This window comes from Triturus cristatus, chromosome 1_2 (genome assembly GCF_964204655.1).
Source record: "Triturus cristatus chromosome 1_2, aTriCri1.1, whole genome shotgun sequence".
Classification (NCBI taxonomy): domain Eukaryota; kingdom Metazoa; phylum Chordata; class Amphibia; order Caudata; family Salamandridae; genus Triturus; species Triturus cristatus.
In genome coordinates, this window is record NC_140580.1 from 1009609557 (window position 1) to 1009623756 (window position 14200).

Genomic DNA, 14200 nt, shown 5'->3' on the forward strand with positions numbered 1-14200 from the left:
ATGAGCCAAATGACGATATCAAAGTCTAGACAGAAACATATTCCACTGTCTGTAATGATGAGTTCTGGGCATGCGTTTCCTGGTCTAGTTCATTCAATAGGCTGACGGATGAGAATAGTTTCATTTTGGCAGGTCCCTACGATTATTCGAGACTAACTTGCACTTCTGAGGCATGTTTCATGGCCACATCACTATCCTTTGAGCTTCCTCCCCCAAGTGTCCTTGCCTCCTGCTCCTAAGGGCTGGAGAGGATACAGAACACGTGTGGCCCTTTATATGAATATCCAAAGGGAACGGAGCTGTTCCTTTCCCTCAAGGAGCTCACATTTTGAGGGTTTTCACTCACCAGGTCTTTATCGATGAACATATCCTACCTGCTTCTATATTGAAAAGCATGGGACGGTCTAAGATCCTACCACTCAGTATCTTACAAAAAGTCAAAAAAGCAATGTACCAGATAGTAAGAAATAGTCATTTTAGGAGATAAAACTGTACACAAAAGAGAAATGTGTATTATCTATTTCATATAACATCTGCCAGAGGTCTAGTGAGGCATGATGTCCTATATATCACTCAGTCAACAGGGTCTGTCGTGCTAGACCGCATTCTTTGACCTGAGACTTTAAGGAGTGTGGCGTGTTTTCCAGGGGCGGCTGGTGACATTTTAAAGTGGTGGGGCGTAAAATGATTGGTATACTTCACCGTAGCGAGCGAGCGTAGCGAGCGAGCCCGAACCCCTATAAGGAGGGTTCGGGGGGGTTCTCCCCCCGAGAAAATTTTGAAAAAAGAGAAGAGAAATGGTGCATTTTCAAGCAAATTTGAGAAAGCAGGAAGGTTAATAAAGCAATTGTGAAAGTGCAGTTATAACATTAATAAAGAGATGTCATATAACATAGGTAGCTGCTTATTCAGTGTATAACCACAGAGCTTCATAACAGACTTCGAGATACAATGCATTTCTGAGTACCTCACTCACAGATGTTTTTTATTTAACAAACTAAACTGGTTGCAAAGTAGCAGCATTCAACATTGTTTACTTTTTGTAAATGAAATCAGCCCGTCTCTCTCTAAGAGCAGCAAACTTTTCAATAACTTTAGTGTTAAAGTCCGGGATTTTCTGAACTAGCTTGCTCTCTACAGAGAGCATTGCCAAAGCATTGAGTCTTTCCTCAAGCATGGTGTTTCTCAGGAATGTCTTAATCCTCTTTAAGGCTGAAAAACATCGTTCTGCCTCGACTGTTGTCATAGGAGTGGTTATGACAATTTTAAGTAAAGCCACTGTCTCTCCAAGTGACTTTTCCATGTTAAGTTTATGGATTAAAGCCAGCAAAGACAAGGCACTTGTGGCCTTCCGATACACAGGCATTCCGTACAGTACAGTCAACTCAGTTCTCAGCTCTTCTTTATTGAGCATAGGATAAGCTCCCACAGCCTCATTCAGAGCACGCTCCGGGAAGGATTCATCATATTTGGCAAACTGTTGACTTTGCAATAATGTGGCACTCACCAAATGTTTAGTGAAAGAAAAACGCTCTCGTGCCTGCACAATTACAATGTCACAGATCTCCTTTGCAATTCGGACCATAGTGGTGATGTTTTTCCTGTGGTTTGTGAAAAAATATTTCTCTGGCAGTTTGCTCTCTAAATTGTCAACCCCATCTCTCACTTTGCTTATGCTTTGTACAAACATAGTAGTATATGCTTGCACTTTGACAGTATCTATCTCTCGTGCTTGTAACTGATTGTATAACAGGTCGACAGCTAGCATTATATCATGAAATAAATACAGTAAGAACTGAAACTCTCTGTCTTGTAGTGTTCTACCAAAGCCATGGGCTTCAATCTGACTTTTGTAATCAAACTCATCATTGGCTTCTATGGCTTCAAAACATTTCAGAAGGTCCTCTCTATGTTCATAGATTAGGTTGACTGTACGGATGTTAAAGTTCCAACGAGTTGAGGATCCCCTTGGAACGCTTTTGTCTACAATGTCATGAAGTGCTTCTGTTCTTTTGGGGGAACGCGAGAAGAATGCTGCCATGCCTCCTATATCCTGAAAGAAAATCCGTGTCTCGGTGATCTTTGATACTGCCTGTTGCATAATAAGATTAAGTTGGTGAGCGTAACAGTGCACATAATGAGCATTAGGGTACACATCTCGAATTCTCTTTTGTACTCCACTAAGGCTTCCACTCATTACGGACGCACCATCATAGCTTTGCGCAATAAGTTTTTTTTTTTGAGGCAGCTCTGGAAAAATTAAGCTCAGTTGACGCAGTATAGCTGCAGTAATGGTTTCTGCACTAGAGTCTCTTAAATGTGTGAAACCATAGAACCTCTCCACAACTTGTCTGTCATTGTCAATGTATCGAAACACTAATACGGACTGTGTTTTAGTGGCCACATCAGTGGTGTCATCAGCCTGAATAGCCACAAAGTCTGTGTTTTGCAATTCTTGCACAATATGGCTTCTCATAATTTCGAGCATACAGTCAAGAAGTTCATTTTGTATTGTTTTAGAGGTGCCCTTAAAGACTGTAGCACGTGCTAAATGTGCTTCCATATCCTTGTCTATGCTTGCTATTAAATCCACAAGGCCTTTGAATATTCCAGGATTTGGGGAACCTTCCGATTCATCATGGCCTCGCAATGCCAGTTCAAAAGCACCACAGAAACGAATGCAATCAATTATTTTGGATAGAATCTGTCTGTTCCTATCAACTGTTTCATTGTGTTTCTGTATTGCTTTGCGGTATGCATCACTTATCTGCTGCTCAATCGGAGCATCTTCCCCCAACATTCCCAGTCTAGTCAGGTTTTCCATATGCTTTCTTGTGCGTGAATGCTTCTTTATTTTTTCAGACAAATGCTTCAAGTCTGTTACTCCTTGATTTGTCCAAGAAAACTCACCACCAAACAGCAAGCAGGGGAAGCAGAACAGAGAATTTCTTAAAGGGCACCCTGTAAGCCAATCAGCTTTTGTGTACCAGGCGTTTGAGAATGTACGTGTGGACATTTTTCCTCTGTCCTGGGAAGTTTGCTGTAGTTTTAGGTCAGGCCGATGAGGTCCCAATTGCTTTAAATCTATTTTCTCTTGAAGTGGCCGTGCCTGGAATGACCTTGTAATCAGCTCTTGTACTGTATTCATGATGACGATGCTGGCCTTACCAATATATATTAAAGAAACCTGCCAATAATCAAAGTACAACATATAAGGTGCGGTGCAATAATATAAAATTGCAGTATAAATACATATATCTTGTGCAGTATCGCAATAAATCTCCAACAGCTCCCCTTTGCACAACATGACTGCTAAAAATACAGCCTTACTGCCTGCTGCCTCTGTGTGCCATAGTGGTTGCTGAAGGCACTGAAACAGACACTGCTTGAGGGCCTTGAACAAGGCAAGGGATAGTTAGTGCTGTAGCCCTGTGATTTGGCCAATAACGGTTGTTAACAGCAGTGCTGTTAACAACCGTTATTGGCCAAATCACAGGGCTAAGGCTGTTAGTAAATTCCATCTACTGAGGGTACAATGTTCAGAATGTGTGCCTACCCCAACCACCATGTACAGTGACCACACACATAGCTCTAACTCCAATCTAAAAAAAAAATAGCATCAGTTTCCTTACCTTTAACTCTGGTGTTTGCTGGGTCGTAGCCGGGGTGAAAGAGCAGCAAAGGAGGTCTTGTTCTTCGCCGGAAATATGACCAAAAATTTGGTAAGGGTTGTCAAGCTTTAGAAGGTGCTGAAAATAAAAATAACGTGCTGTAACTAGACAAGCATTGCTTTTAAAATACAAGTAATCCCAATGAATTTTACCAGCGTCAGTTCTTCAAGTTAACATAAAATAACTACAGTGTTCTTAAAATATTTATTTTGTTTGATGTTCGGGGAAACCAGACTTTTTTTTAGTCTGCTACGTTAAAATTATCCATTGGAACCTGCTTACATTTAAATGTAATAATGATATGATCTTTAGCTTTCAGTATCTTTATGGAATACAATAGATCACAATTTTAAATTCAAATTATCCTTTAATCAATACATTAAGAAGTGCAACACTGGTAGTAGTCCAACGTGAAAAAATAGCGTGAAACTGCGTCTCGTCGTGAATCTGCAAGGAGCTTGACCCACCCGGACAGAGTGTGCGAGTAGTTCAGTCAGTGTGCATGGGCATAGTGTGAAAAGCTTGGCGTGCATGCTGCACCGGTACTGGTGCAGATCTTCAAGCATTTATTTCAAGAGCTCCCCTTGAGAACTGTCTCTAAAATCTGTAAATCTACCGGATTTTGCTTCAAAACAGCGTTTTGCTCCTTTATTTTATTTCGGGTTGTGCAGCTATAAACTATAAATCCTAGTTGGGGTGATAAATTGCACACCCAGCTGAAACCCACCTCATCGCTCGGTTGTGTACATGGACAGAGAAAGTGCGCATACAACCATTCTTCGTACACACACATTGTTTTTGCTCCTAGCTCACAAGCGCCCAACATACGCCCTATCGGTTTATCACATAATTGTGGGACATATGCATTTCTATTTTCTATCCTGTTTTTTTGGAGTTAAGCTTTGCTGGAGCATGAATTGCTGCTTACTTAGACAGTTAGGACTAGGACACCTTTAAATGTTTGACTTAGAACGTGCAGGGTGGGTTTAAGTTTTCCCATGAAAAGACGCACATTGTGTGTCCATGCTAGAGAGGTGTCAATGGCCTTTCTCCAGAAGATTCACCTCCTTGGGGAGAATGTGGATCCCCTTAACTTTCTGATACATCCCGGTGCGTACAATATCAATCCCCGAGCAAAGCGAAAACAAAGGGAGTCACGATTCTATTTTGTAGTCGAGGAGCTGCTTTGTTCTCCTTTTCATAATACAGCTGCTGGTTGTATGTCATTACAGCGCGTTGCTTAGCACACGTTATTACAACGCAGGCGCGCAACACCCATTGGACTCACAGGGCTTCAGCCAGCCCCCCCCCCCCCGTCGCGTGTGGAAGCCCGGGCTGAGACAGCATCCCGGCGCACACACAGCCGCACCCGAGCACTTCACAGGTCTTTAAAAAACCATTTGCATGTTAATGAGGCCTCGCTGTTGTTTCACCCCTTCTAAGAGCCCCTGCAGCTCCACTCTGCCTATTGCTTAAAAGATTCAGCCCCCCCCCCGAAATTTGGCTCTAGTTGCGACTCTGCAACGCACATAATACCACGCATACAATTACAACATTTCCAAGAAGATTCCACATTCTAGGATGGTGAAAGCAGGGAGGTCACTCATTGTTCGGGGTCAGCTGGAGGGAATGGTTACGCTTGCCAATGTCTATGGGTAACCAGATCATAAAGCAAAATTCTATGCCACACTATTAGTATATCAGACAGTTATGAGATTCATAAGTACGTTTAGCACCATTTTAACTAACTGTGCTTGATGCGTTTTTAACTAACTGTGCTTGATGCGTTTTTTTACTAAACAGCCTTTTACCAATTTGAGAGGCAAAGCCTCTTTCGAACTTTTTTTCAATTCATGATTGGGAATAAAAGCCCATTGCTGGTGGAAATGGCCTGGGGAGGCGGAAAAGATTGGGCGGTAAAAGAAGAAGCCAGTGGAAAAGCAGAGTCCAGTGTCATAATTTCATGAGTAGGGTTGCAATGAACGAAGCTCCATGAAATCATTCAGAAGACAGACGGCAAGGAGCACGTTTGATCTGTGTGGAAAAGAGTGTGTGCCACTCTGCGTGTGAAGATGGCGCAGCCCAAGGTAACGCCTTCCACCTGTATCCACAGGCATGCTCACACCAAGGACGCTGTCGCCATTTCATTATTTTTAAAAACACTACACAAACACCCGATCATGTGGGTCGCTGTCTCCATAGCCATGGAGGACAGACTACCGTCCCCATCGTCTTTAATACATTTTTAAAACAAGGCGTGAGTTAGGCGTGGAGGAATGGCGTGAGTGAGGAGTTTGATTGATGCACGTTAACAGCGCGGGGTCGGGGAGCTCGCAGTCAGACAGTGTGATTGGACTTCTCAACTTTGCTACCCTTAGGTGCCCGCGTTAAAAGGGTACTCTTGGTGCTTAATTGTAGGCTCAATATGGAGGCTAAGTTCCAGGACACCGGTGATTATTGACGTTCATTATAATAATTTGAGCCGACCCTGACTGCCCACGTTCCAACACAGCTCTTCTCCAGAGTGCTTTGCTCCATTGTCGTCTGAGAGATGTTGACTTTAGAAGTGGTCAGTATTCTGAATGGATGAATAGATTGCCGAGTTCTGAGGGAGTTATCGGTTCATTCCATACAGCGATGGCCACCCCGCTGCTCGTTCGTGACATCCTATCGAAGTTTTCATTGATGTGGCGAAAGAGGAGCTGTTTTCTGGGCCTGTAGTCACGGCTTTTTGGACTCCTACATGCATATGTCAGTAGCTTGTTTTTGGTCTTCGAAATCTGGTCTTTCCACATATACACTCAGTCATCCTTCCACTCACGCATCCGTGGACCCACTTCAGAACTCAACCTCTCTGCATTCATGAAAATATATTCAAACATGTCGACGAGCCATTAGGGATTTGTAGCACATGGGAAATTCAATTTACGCCCTCTCCCCATTAAAATGCATATTTTAGTGAGTCTCAGAGCTGCTCGCTCATTTATATTCATCACTGCGGTTTATACGGCGGTCTTCACAATCCTTCCTTTGGTGAAGATCGCGGCAATATTTTACAACAGATGATAATAAAACAGCTCAAGCTGCCGAAACAGGGCTGCCATCTCCTATGTGTTGTCCCAGAAGCATGGCGAGTGTAAGAGCTACAGGCCGGCCGCCTAGTACATATTTCCTTATTGTTTTCTCATACAGTACTTACTTCAGCCCAGGTACTTTTCACGATGACACACACGACGACGACGAGTCACTCAGTCACGACGGGTCGACTCCTCTGAACGCACCGCCGCCACGAGGTTGTGAGCAGACAGTGTGTCGCACCACCGCGTGCGTGATGACGCGACCGACTGCTGGAGTGCGCACCTCATGGCCAATCACTGTCACTGTGTTCAGACATAAGCCACAGTGATTGGCCATAGGTGCGCGGCACCCAATTAGCAGTTACTCGTTGCTGTAGCAGGCTCTCAGCCAATCCAGAGACGCTGCATTATCAGCGCCTGCCCTGGATTGGCGAAAGAGCACGGATAGGGCTCGCCCGGATACCTAGAGGGGGGCTGCTGCAGAGGCAACCCTCGGCCTCTCGGCCCCCTCCTCTCAGTACAGTAGTCAGTGGCAGACAGTGCGGCGAATGCGCATGCTCGTGCTTGTCGTGAGACAAACTCGAGCATGCGCAATAAAATTGCGAGCCGCTGCCTGTCTGTCAACTAGTCTCAAGTTACTGTGCTCGCCCCCCGGCCCCACCCCCTTCATGTCCGACGCAATGCATCATTTGCATTGCCATTGCTGCCGGTCTACTCTGGGGATTGATTTGCGTGCATGGTAAGTGGGGCTCCGCCCCTGCGCCCCAATGGACGCACCGCCGCTGGTGTTTTCCTGTCACCCTATATCGCTACCCCGCAACTGCACCGCTGCTGTGCAGCCGAGGGCGGCACCCAGTGCCTGGTGCTTGAGCTCTTGTGAGTTGGGGTGTGGGCAGCTTGGAGTCGCTTGGAGCCCTGCCCCCTGTGACATGCATGGCCCGACTCAGAGGCCCGGCAGCCCGTAGGATCCGGAGAAGCTGTTGCTAAGGCTGGGAAAAGACGGAGAGAGTGCTGCCCGTGGACTCTCTCCACATCTGAGTGTACTCAGTGAGTGAACGCAGTCCCAATGTCCGGGATGGACTGCTGCTGAGCCGGGGAAGCCGGGTCTGTCTAAAATTCAAATTCAAATTGTACTGTGGAGAAAAGGGGTCGCAAAGATGGAAAATATGTGGTAACTGATTGTGGAAACTCCTTTTTTCGCAGCAGGAAAAGTCAGAATTGGATGGTAAAAGCCACACTATGTGGAATTAATACTCCCCCAAATAATAGTAACACTCCCACATTCTCACACTGAGGCCTTTGGTGATAAACGAACTGGTTATAAAACGTACAACACAGAGTAGTAATCAAGTTCCCTATGGTGACCGGATATTGTAAAGTAAGGTTCCAAACTGGTCTGTTTTTTCCCCCATTGTAGCTGTGCAATTCACCATACATGGCATGCATGTGTTTCTAGACCTATGCCCTATATAGAAAGGGTTTTCCAAGCATAAGTAGAGACAGTGGATTGGTGTGTCCAAGATCGCAGTGCTGATGAGGAACTTGGGGCAGACTGAGCCTAAAAACCCCTGACCTGAGCAGCTTGATCCTTAAATTGGCGTCCTCTTATTTCGAATTCAGTGGTTTCGATTTCCATTTCCATTTCAGCCCTATAGACCATGTGGTCTCTCAAATGCAGAATGCGGATGCCATTGTATACGAAATATTCAGAACTAGTATTTAACCATGGTGCTAGATCCAGCACAAAGCAAAGGCTGACGCAAAACACACTCATACTCAGCACAGCATATTTCACCTACTTCTTCAGAGAGTGAGTGAGTTGGATGAGTGATTAAAGTCTTATAGTGCATTGGATCCTAAAGAGTTATTGGTTCGCCAGTTTCTCCTTGAGAGAGGGTGGATTCCCCGTTTCATGCTCCGGGGCAGATCCTCGTCTTTTGCTCTTTTGAAGAATGTTCAATAAATACATTTTTGCAAAAGTGAAGTTGGATTTCAAGGTAGCAGTTTGTTTGTTTTCCGTGACAGTGAACTATTTCTTTCAAATGGCATCACAAATGAAAATAATCTTCTGTAAATATGTAATAACAATTTTGGATAGCTGAAGTTTTGCAGGAAACGGTCGAAAGAATTTTAGCCAAATTTCGGAGATGGAAAGGGCTTATGAGTTCATGACTACCTTTGGTGTCTTTAGTACTACTCACAAAAGCAGGTGCAGCGCCATTATCGATGCAGTATCAGGCATTACAATATGCAAGTCTCCAATAACCTTTTCTTTGTTTGTGCAGGGAGACCCTGGAGAGCCTGGCAATGTGGGAGAACAAGGAGTCAATGGCTCACAGGTAACAGAGCAGAACCTCATATCTGTTATATTTTCCGGTTTGTAATGAGGGGAAGACTATGCAGATGATCCACTTTCACAGTCCTATTTTTTTATCTTGATCGTCATCCTTTATTTAAAATAAATTTTTTGTCTTCTAGGGGGAGTTGGGCCCTCCAGGTCTGCCAGGCCCCAGAGGCCCACAGGTAGGTTATTGTTGTGTTATAAGTAATGGGCTGTGTATGCTTGTAATGACATTGAAACTTAAGCTTCCCCCTTAATTCCCTAAAATGTTTACTCTGACCTTTTCTCTCCCAAATGCAAAAAGAACTATTGATCGACAGAATGCAGAACAATGTCATACATTCACCCCAGTACAGAGATCTGGGCCGAAATCCATCGTTTTTGTGCTCACCATGCCATTCCAGTTTGGACCCAGCCATATGCAAATCAGTCTTGACCCTGTGCCTAATGGGAACAGTCCAGCCCGAACTGCCAGGCCAGGTCCTCCCTGGACTGGAAACAAGCATCATAGGACCGCTTTCAGGGTTTCACCCCTCTTCAGCCAGGATAGCTTGATTCCAGTGGCATGGAGAGCACGGGACTCACGTCTGAGCATACCCGTCCCACTCGGGGTGACAAATGCAAAAAGAACTATTGATGGACAGAATGCAGAGCAATGTCATACATTCACCCCAGTACAGAGATCTGGGCCTAAATCCATCGTTTATTTGCTCACCATGCCATTCCAGTTTGTACCCAGCCATATGCAAATCTGTCTTGACCCTGTGCCCAATGGGAACAGTCCAGCCCGAACTGCCAGGCCAGGTCCTCCCTGGACTGGAAACAAGCATCCTAGGACCGGTTTCGGGGTTTCACCCCTCTTCAGCCAGGATAGCATGATTCCAGTGGCATGGAGAGCACGGGACTCACGTCTGAGCATACCCGCCCCACTCGGGGTGACAAATGCAAAAAGAACTATTGATGGACAGAATGCAGAACAATGTCATACATTCACCCCAGTACAGAGATCTGGGCCTAAATCCATCGTTTTTTTGCTCACCATGCCATTCCAGTTTGGACCCAGCCATATGCAAATAAGATCTCTTGACTGGGGGTGAATGTTTTGATTTGTTCTGCATTCTGTCCATCAATTGTGTGTTTTGCTTTTCTGTCCCATGCAGCCTATACATCTTTAAACCTTGAAAGTGCCAAATGCAGGACTGACCAAGGCTTAAAGTGCTTTGGCTGACCTCTTCTTGAGCTTTTCGCTTGGTCTATACCATAATTTGTTATGAAGGGCTCTCCAAAGAGCCTTGGTTCTCCTCTTCATACCCTGACAAAATGGCTGGCATTGCCATTTGAGCGTGTGGGTAAGAACGGTACAACACTATAAACAAATAAAGATAAATAGCATAAATACGTTTGTCATTCAATTCTCGAACACACACTTAAAAATCACAAATAAACTATTTATAGGAACATGACAAATCCCTATGAAAAGATTTCATACATACAACTGAAGAGAAAGAAAGAATGGTGTTTAGAGGGATGCTAATACCTTACTGTGTTTATTTTCAAGCAGACTGATTATAAAGAAATTTAAAAAAAACATTAAAATATTTTCTTTATATAAAGCGAAATCCTCAGACATTTAGTAAGTAGTTTCTAGAGAAATTGTTGAAACATGCACTACAAAGCTCCGTTTTTTTTAACAAAAATGCCAATTGGTGATGTCATCACTACTTGCTATATATAAAGAAGCATTGGCAAAGCCAATAGATCTTGCCTGCACAAGAGCTTTTGGCTTTGTCGATGTGCTTTAGCTATGTTGTTCAGCATCACAGCCACGTCATAGCACTTTTTTTTCTGGCAGGAAGAGGTGGGGAAAGGGGCAAGTAATAAAAGGGGAAGTGGTTCGGGAGGATGGGGTAAGCAATGAAGGGGGATTGGTGTGGAGATTTGGGGCAAGCAAAAACGAGGGAAGGAACAGGGATGCGTCAAGCAATGACAGGGGGCGGGAGTGCAGGAGGCATGGCACAAGCAACGATAGGGGTGCAGGGAGGGAGAGTGGCCAAGCAACAACAACAGGCAACAACAAGGAAGTGGGGAGGGGGAACAAGCAAGCAATGACCGGCTAGGAGAGTGTGGGAGGCATGGGTCAAGCAGTGACTCACAGCGGGACAAGGAGGAGGAGGTGAGATGACCTGCAAATACATGCACAGTTAGTGAGTGCTGAAAGTAGAAGAAAACGTAGCCTGGCCAGCAACTGAGCAGCAGAAGGACACACGGAAACAGTGGGAGCAGTATTTGGGTCATGGTCTAGGGGAGGGAAAAAGACGCAACGAGGAAGTGAAGCCGGCATGTGCTGACCAAACAGGAATTAAGCAACCAGTGGTAATCAGTAGGCAGGCTGTAAACACCCTTAAAGTTACAAAATGTCTCGTAAATGGCAGCACATGTTCTTTTTCAGCCTAGCATCACCTAACAAAAAGAGCGGACTACAACAAAAACAGAGATTCCAAAATGCAAGGGGGGCGTCAAATGGGTACATCTGAAAAACCTACCGAAACATTATTGTGGCCAGACAAAGCCGCCCCGGGGACCATATGTCGAGACACAGAACTCCTTGTTGCACCTGTATCCACCAAAAATTCCTTAGTCAAGCCTTGCAAATCTGCTGTGAGATAAGGACCACACTGATCTACAGGTATCTGAACTGGTCCCTCACCCTGTCCCTGGCTGTCTTAGCTATAAGACAAACCTGTCACCTCATCCATATCGTAATCATCATGATAATACTGTCCATCATGAGGGTCATCAAAGTAATTATTATCAGAGTAACCCTGTGAAACCGTAGCATTCTGAACTCTATCAGTCTCAGGACCGCTCCCACTATACATCAGAAATATAATCACAATCTTTAATATCAAATAAAACTTGTGGCGCCTCAATTTTAATATGTGTGCGCCAGAGATCGATCAATGTAGCAGACATATGCTGGAGAACATGCTGCTGCAGAAATGGCTCACACACAGCCTGCCAAATGTGTTCAGCGCCATAAACCAGTTTACTAGCCCACTTCATAGCCTGCCTGGCCTGCACCTGCTTCTCATCTTCCCCTACTTCAGAGCGCACAAACGGAACCATCCGTTCCCTGAATTTCGTCCAATCTCGATCTTCAAAGCCCTGTACTGGCGTCCCAGCAGTCAAGAGTGTCGGCGGATGAAAAACCATAGAAGGAGAAGCAACAGAGGTAACAGCACACTTGTTGTTAACGCTTGCACCAGAGGAGAAAGAACAGAAGATACAGGAGTTAAAACAGTAGATGTACTAGGGGTCATAGTGGTCAAAGATGGCGAGGGCAAAGAAGCGGCAGGTGGTGGCGTAGTCAAAGCCGTCAAAACAACAGTCGCAGATACGCGAACAGCCAAAGCAGACTTTACAGGCTGCTGTGACTGTAAGGGAACGGTGGGATATATAATCTGCAGTGGATAAGGAGGCGGGGGTCGAGTATCTAACAGCTCTTCTACAAAAGTATCATTTTCCTCCTTGGCCAGATAAGATTTATCAATGTGTAGCTGAAATCTTCTGTCTTCACATTCAACTCCTACCTCCTATTTTTCTCTATCCTATGCTACAGCTTTCTGCGTCAATGTTTTCATTTTCCCTTTCCGAGCGTCCCTCTCCATCTTTAACCGCCTCTATCGAGCCTCCTACTGCCAAGTTCGAAGAGAATCAAATATCGACTGCCTACTTCATCTCTCAAACAACTGTTCCTGTAAAAACCCAATCTTTTGTTCATCAAAAGTGCCCGTCAGCGGCCACTGCAACTCTGCATTGTCTGTCGTATATTTGTGCCATAATGTACTAAACATAATAGGGCCAAGGCCATGTTTCACATACATATCAAAATTAGGGCTGCCTTCATGAGGTGCCAGCTGAGCTTCTTCTTATCGAACATCTGCAGAACAACAATGACAACACAAATTCCAAACTTTACTGAGGCCAAGCCTTTTTAAAAAAAAGGAAAACAAGTTTATTATTTATTTACCTGCCAAAGTAGTTGCAAGTTCTTTTTTATCAAGATAGTCCTCAGACCGTACCAAACTCAAACCACAATGGTACCATATCCACAAAGAACCAAAACAAACTCACCTGATATCAGCAGTACAAACGAACCAGTTCTCCACTGCTGACTCTTCAAGCCATATGGTCAGATCCAAGGGTTTCGCCGTTCAGGAATCCAGTCGGGATGACCACTGGGCGAGGCACCGTCCGGCAAGACAGAAGGGGCAGCTGCGAGCAAACAAAACTCTTTGTGCAGGAATCCCTGAGCCGTCAGTTCGACCCGACGATGTACTCGGCTTCCCTGTCGTCTGTGGAAAGGGGATGGATCAATCACCAGAAGGAGTCCCTGTTCGGGCGCCAACTGAAGGAAGTGGCCCAATTAGGGTCACCCGGGTCACTAATGACCACCTCTCAGCCTTCCATACCAAGTGGAGAGTCGCTCAGACAGTAGAGAATACAAACCAATAACTTTTTATTCATATACACTCAGAGCAGAGCCTGGTCTGCCCAGTCGATAGGAATGCTGCAGTGGGGACTGAAATCGACAAGCATAAAGATACAACATGTACATTTTATAACTGGGCTAGAACAAGCCCACAGTGGAATTTTCCAGGCAGGTGCAGCTAAACAGTGAAATACAAAAAAAACCGGCTTCAGCGCTTCTATCATTTACAAAGTATCTCAATTCCAAGGTTGTTCCATCCGGGCCCACCACTAGACAGGTGGGAGAGGGCCTCTATCTAGTGAGAAAGGTATGTGCTAATAGGGACAGTGTATTCATTATGGGAACAAGTCTAACGTGGCAGAAACAAAACTTATAGGGGGGCATTTCTCTGAATTAAACTAGATCAGTTTCGAACAGCCTAAAATGACACCTGTAAAGAAAATGGCGTAGCGAATGCTGACTTACATAGGACAATGCGCAACCATGAACATTTCTATTCTAACACCAGTATTTCCCTAGCTCAACAACTGGCTGTTGAAGGCGGATTTGTCCCACACAGTTGTCCCCCACCTCCTGACTATGGGGGACCACCTACATCCACTGGGGTTCACTATCCACA

The 14200-nt window shown here is 44.9% G+C and overlaps 2 protein-coding genes across 5 annotated transcripts in view; one reads left to right on the forward strand and one right to left on the reverse strand.

The window, feature by feature from the left end:
* Nucleotides 1–14200, forward strand: part of LOC146868589 (uncharacterized) — a 1503661-nt gene that overhangs the window by 697945 nt on the left and 791516 nt on the right. For all 4 annotated transcript variants that reach the window (XM_085611695.1, XM_085611716.1, XM_085611705.1 and 1 more), the window contains 2 exons: nucleotides 9034–9087; nucleotides 9227–9271. In XM_085611695.1, the coding sequence (XP_085467821.1) occupies nucleotides 9034–9087; nucleotides 9227–9271 (99 nt within the window). The remainder of the gene's footprint in view (nucleotides 1–9033; nucleotides 9088–9226; nucleotides 9272–14200) is intronic.
* Nucleotides 808–3890, reverse strand: LOC146868590 (zinc finger MYM-type protein 1-like). Its single transcript, XM_085611683.1, has 2 exons — nucleotides 3633–3890; nucleotides 808–3187 (listed from the first exon to the last, which is right to left on the reverse strand). Exon 2 carries the CDS (start codon nucleotides 3146–3148, stop codon nucleotides 1034–1036), a length of 2115 nt encoding a protein of 704 aa, XP_085467809.1. The 5' UTR covers nucleotides 3149–3187; nucleotides 3633–3890; the 3' UTR covers nucleotides 808–1033.

Coding starts and splice junctions, on each gene's coding strand:
- LOC146868590 (XM_085611683.1), bottom strand. CDS start 3,148: ATGAATACAGTACAAGAGCTGATTACAAGGTCATTCCAGGCACGGCCA.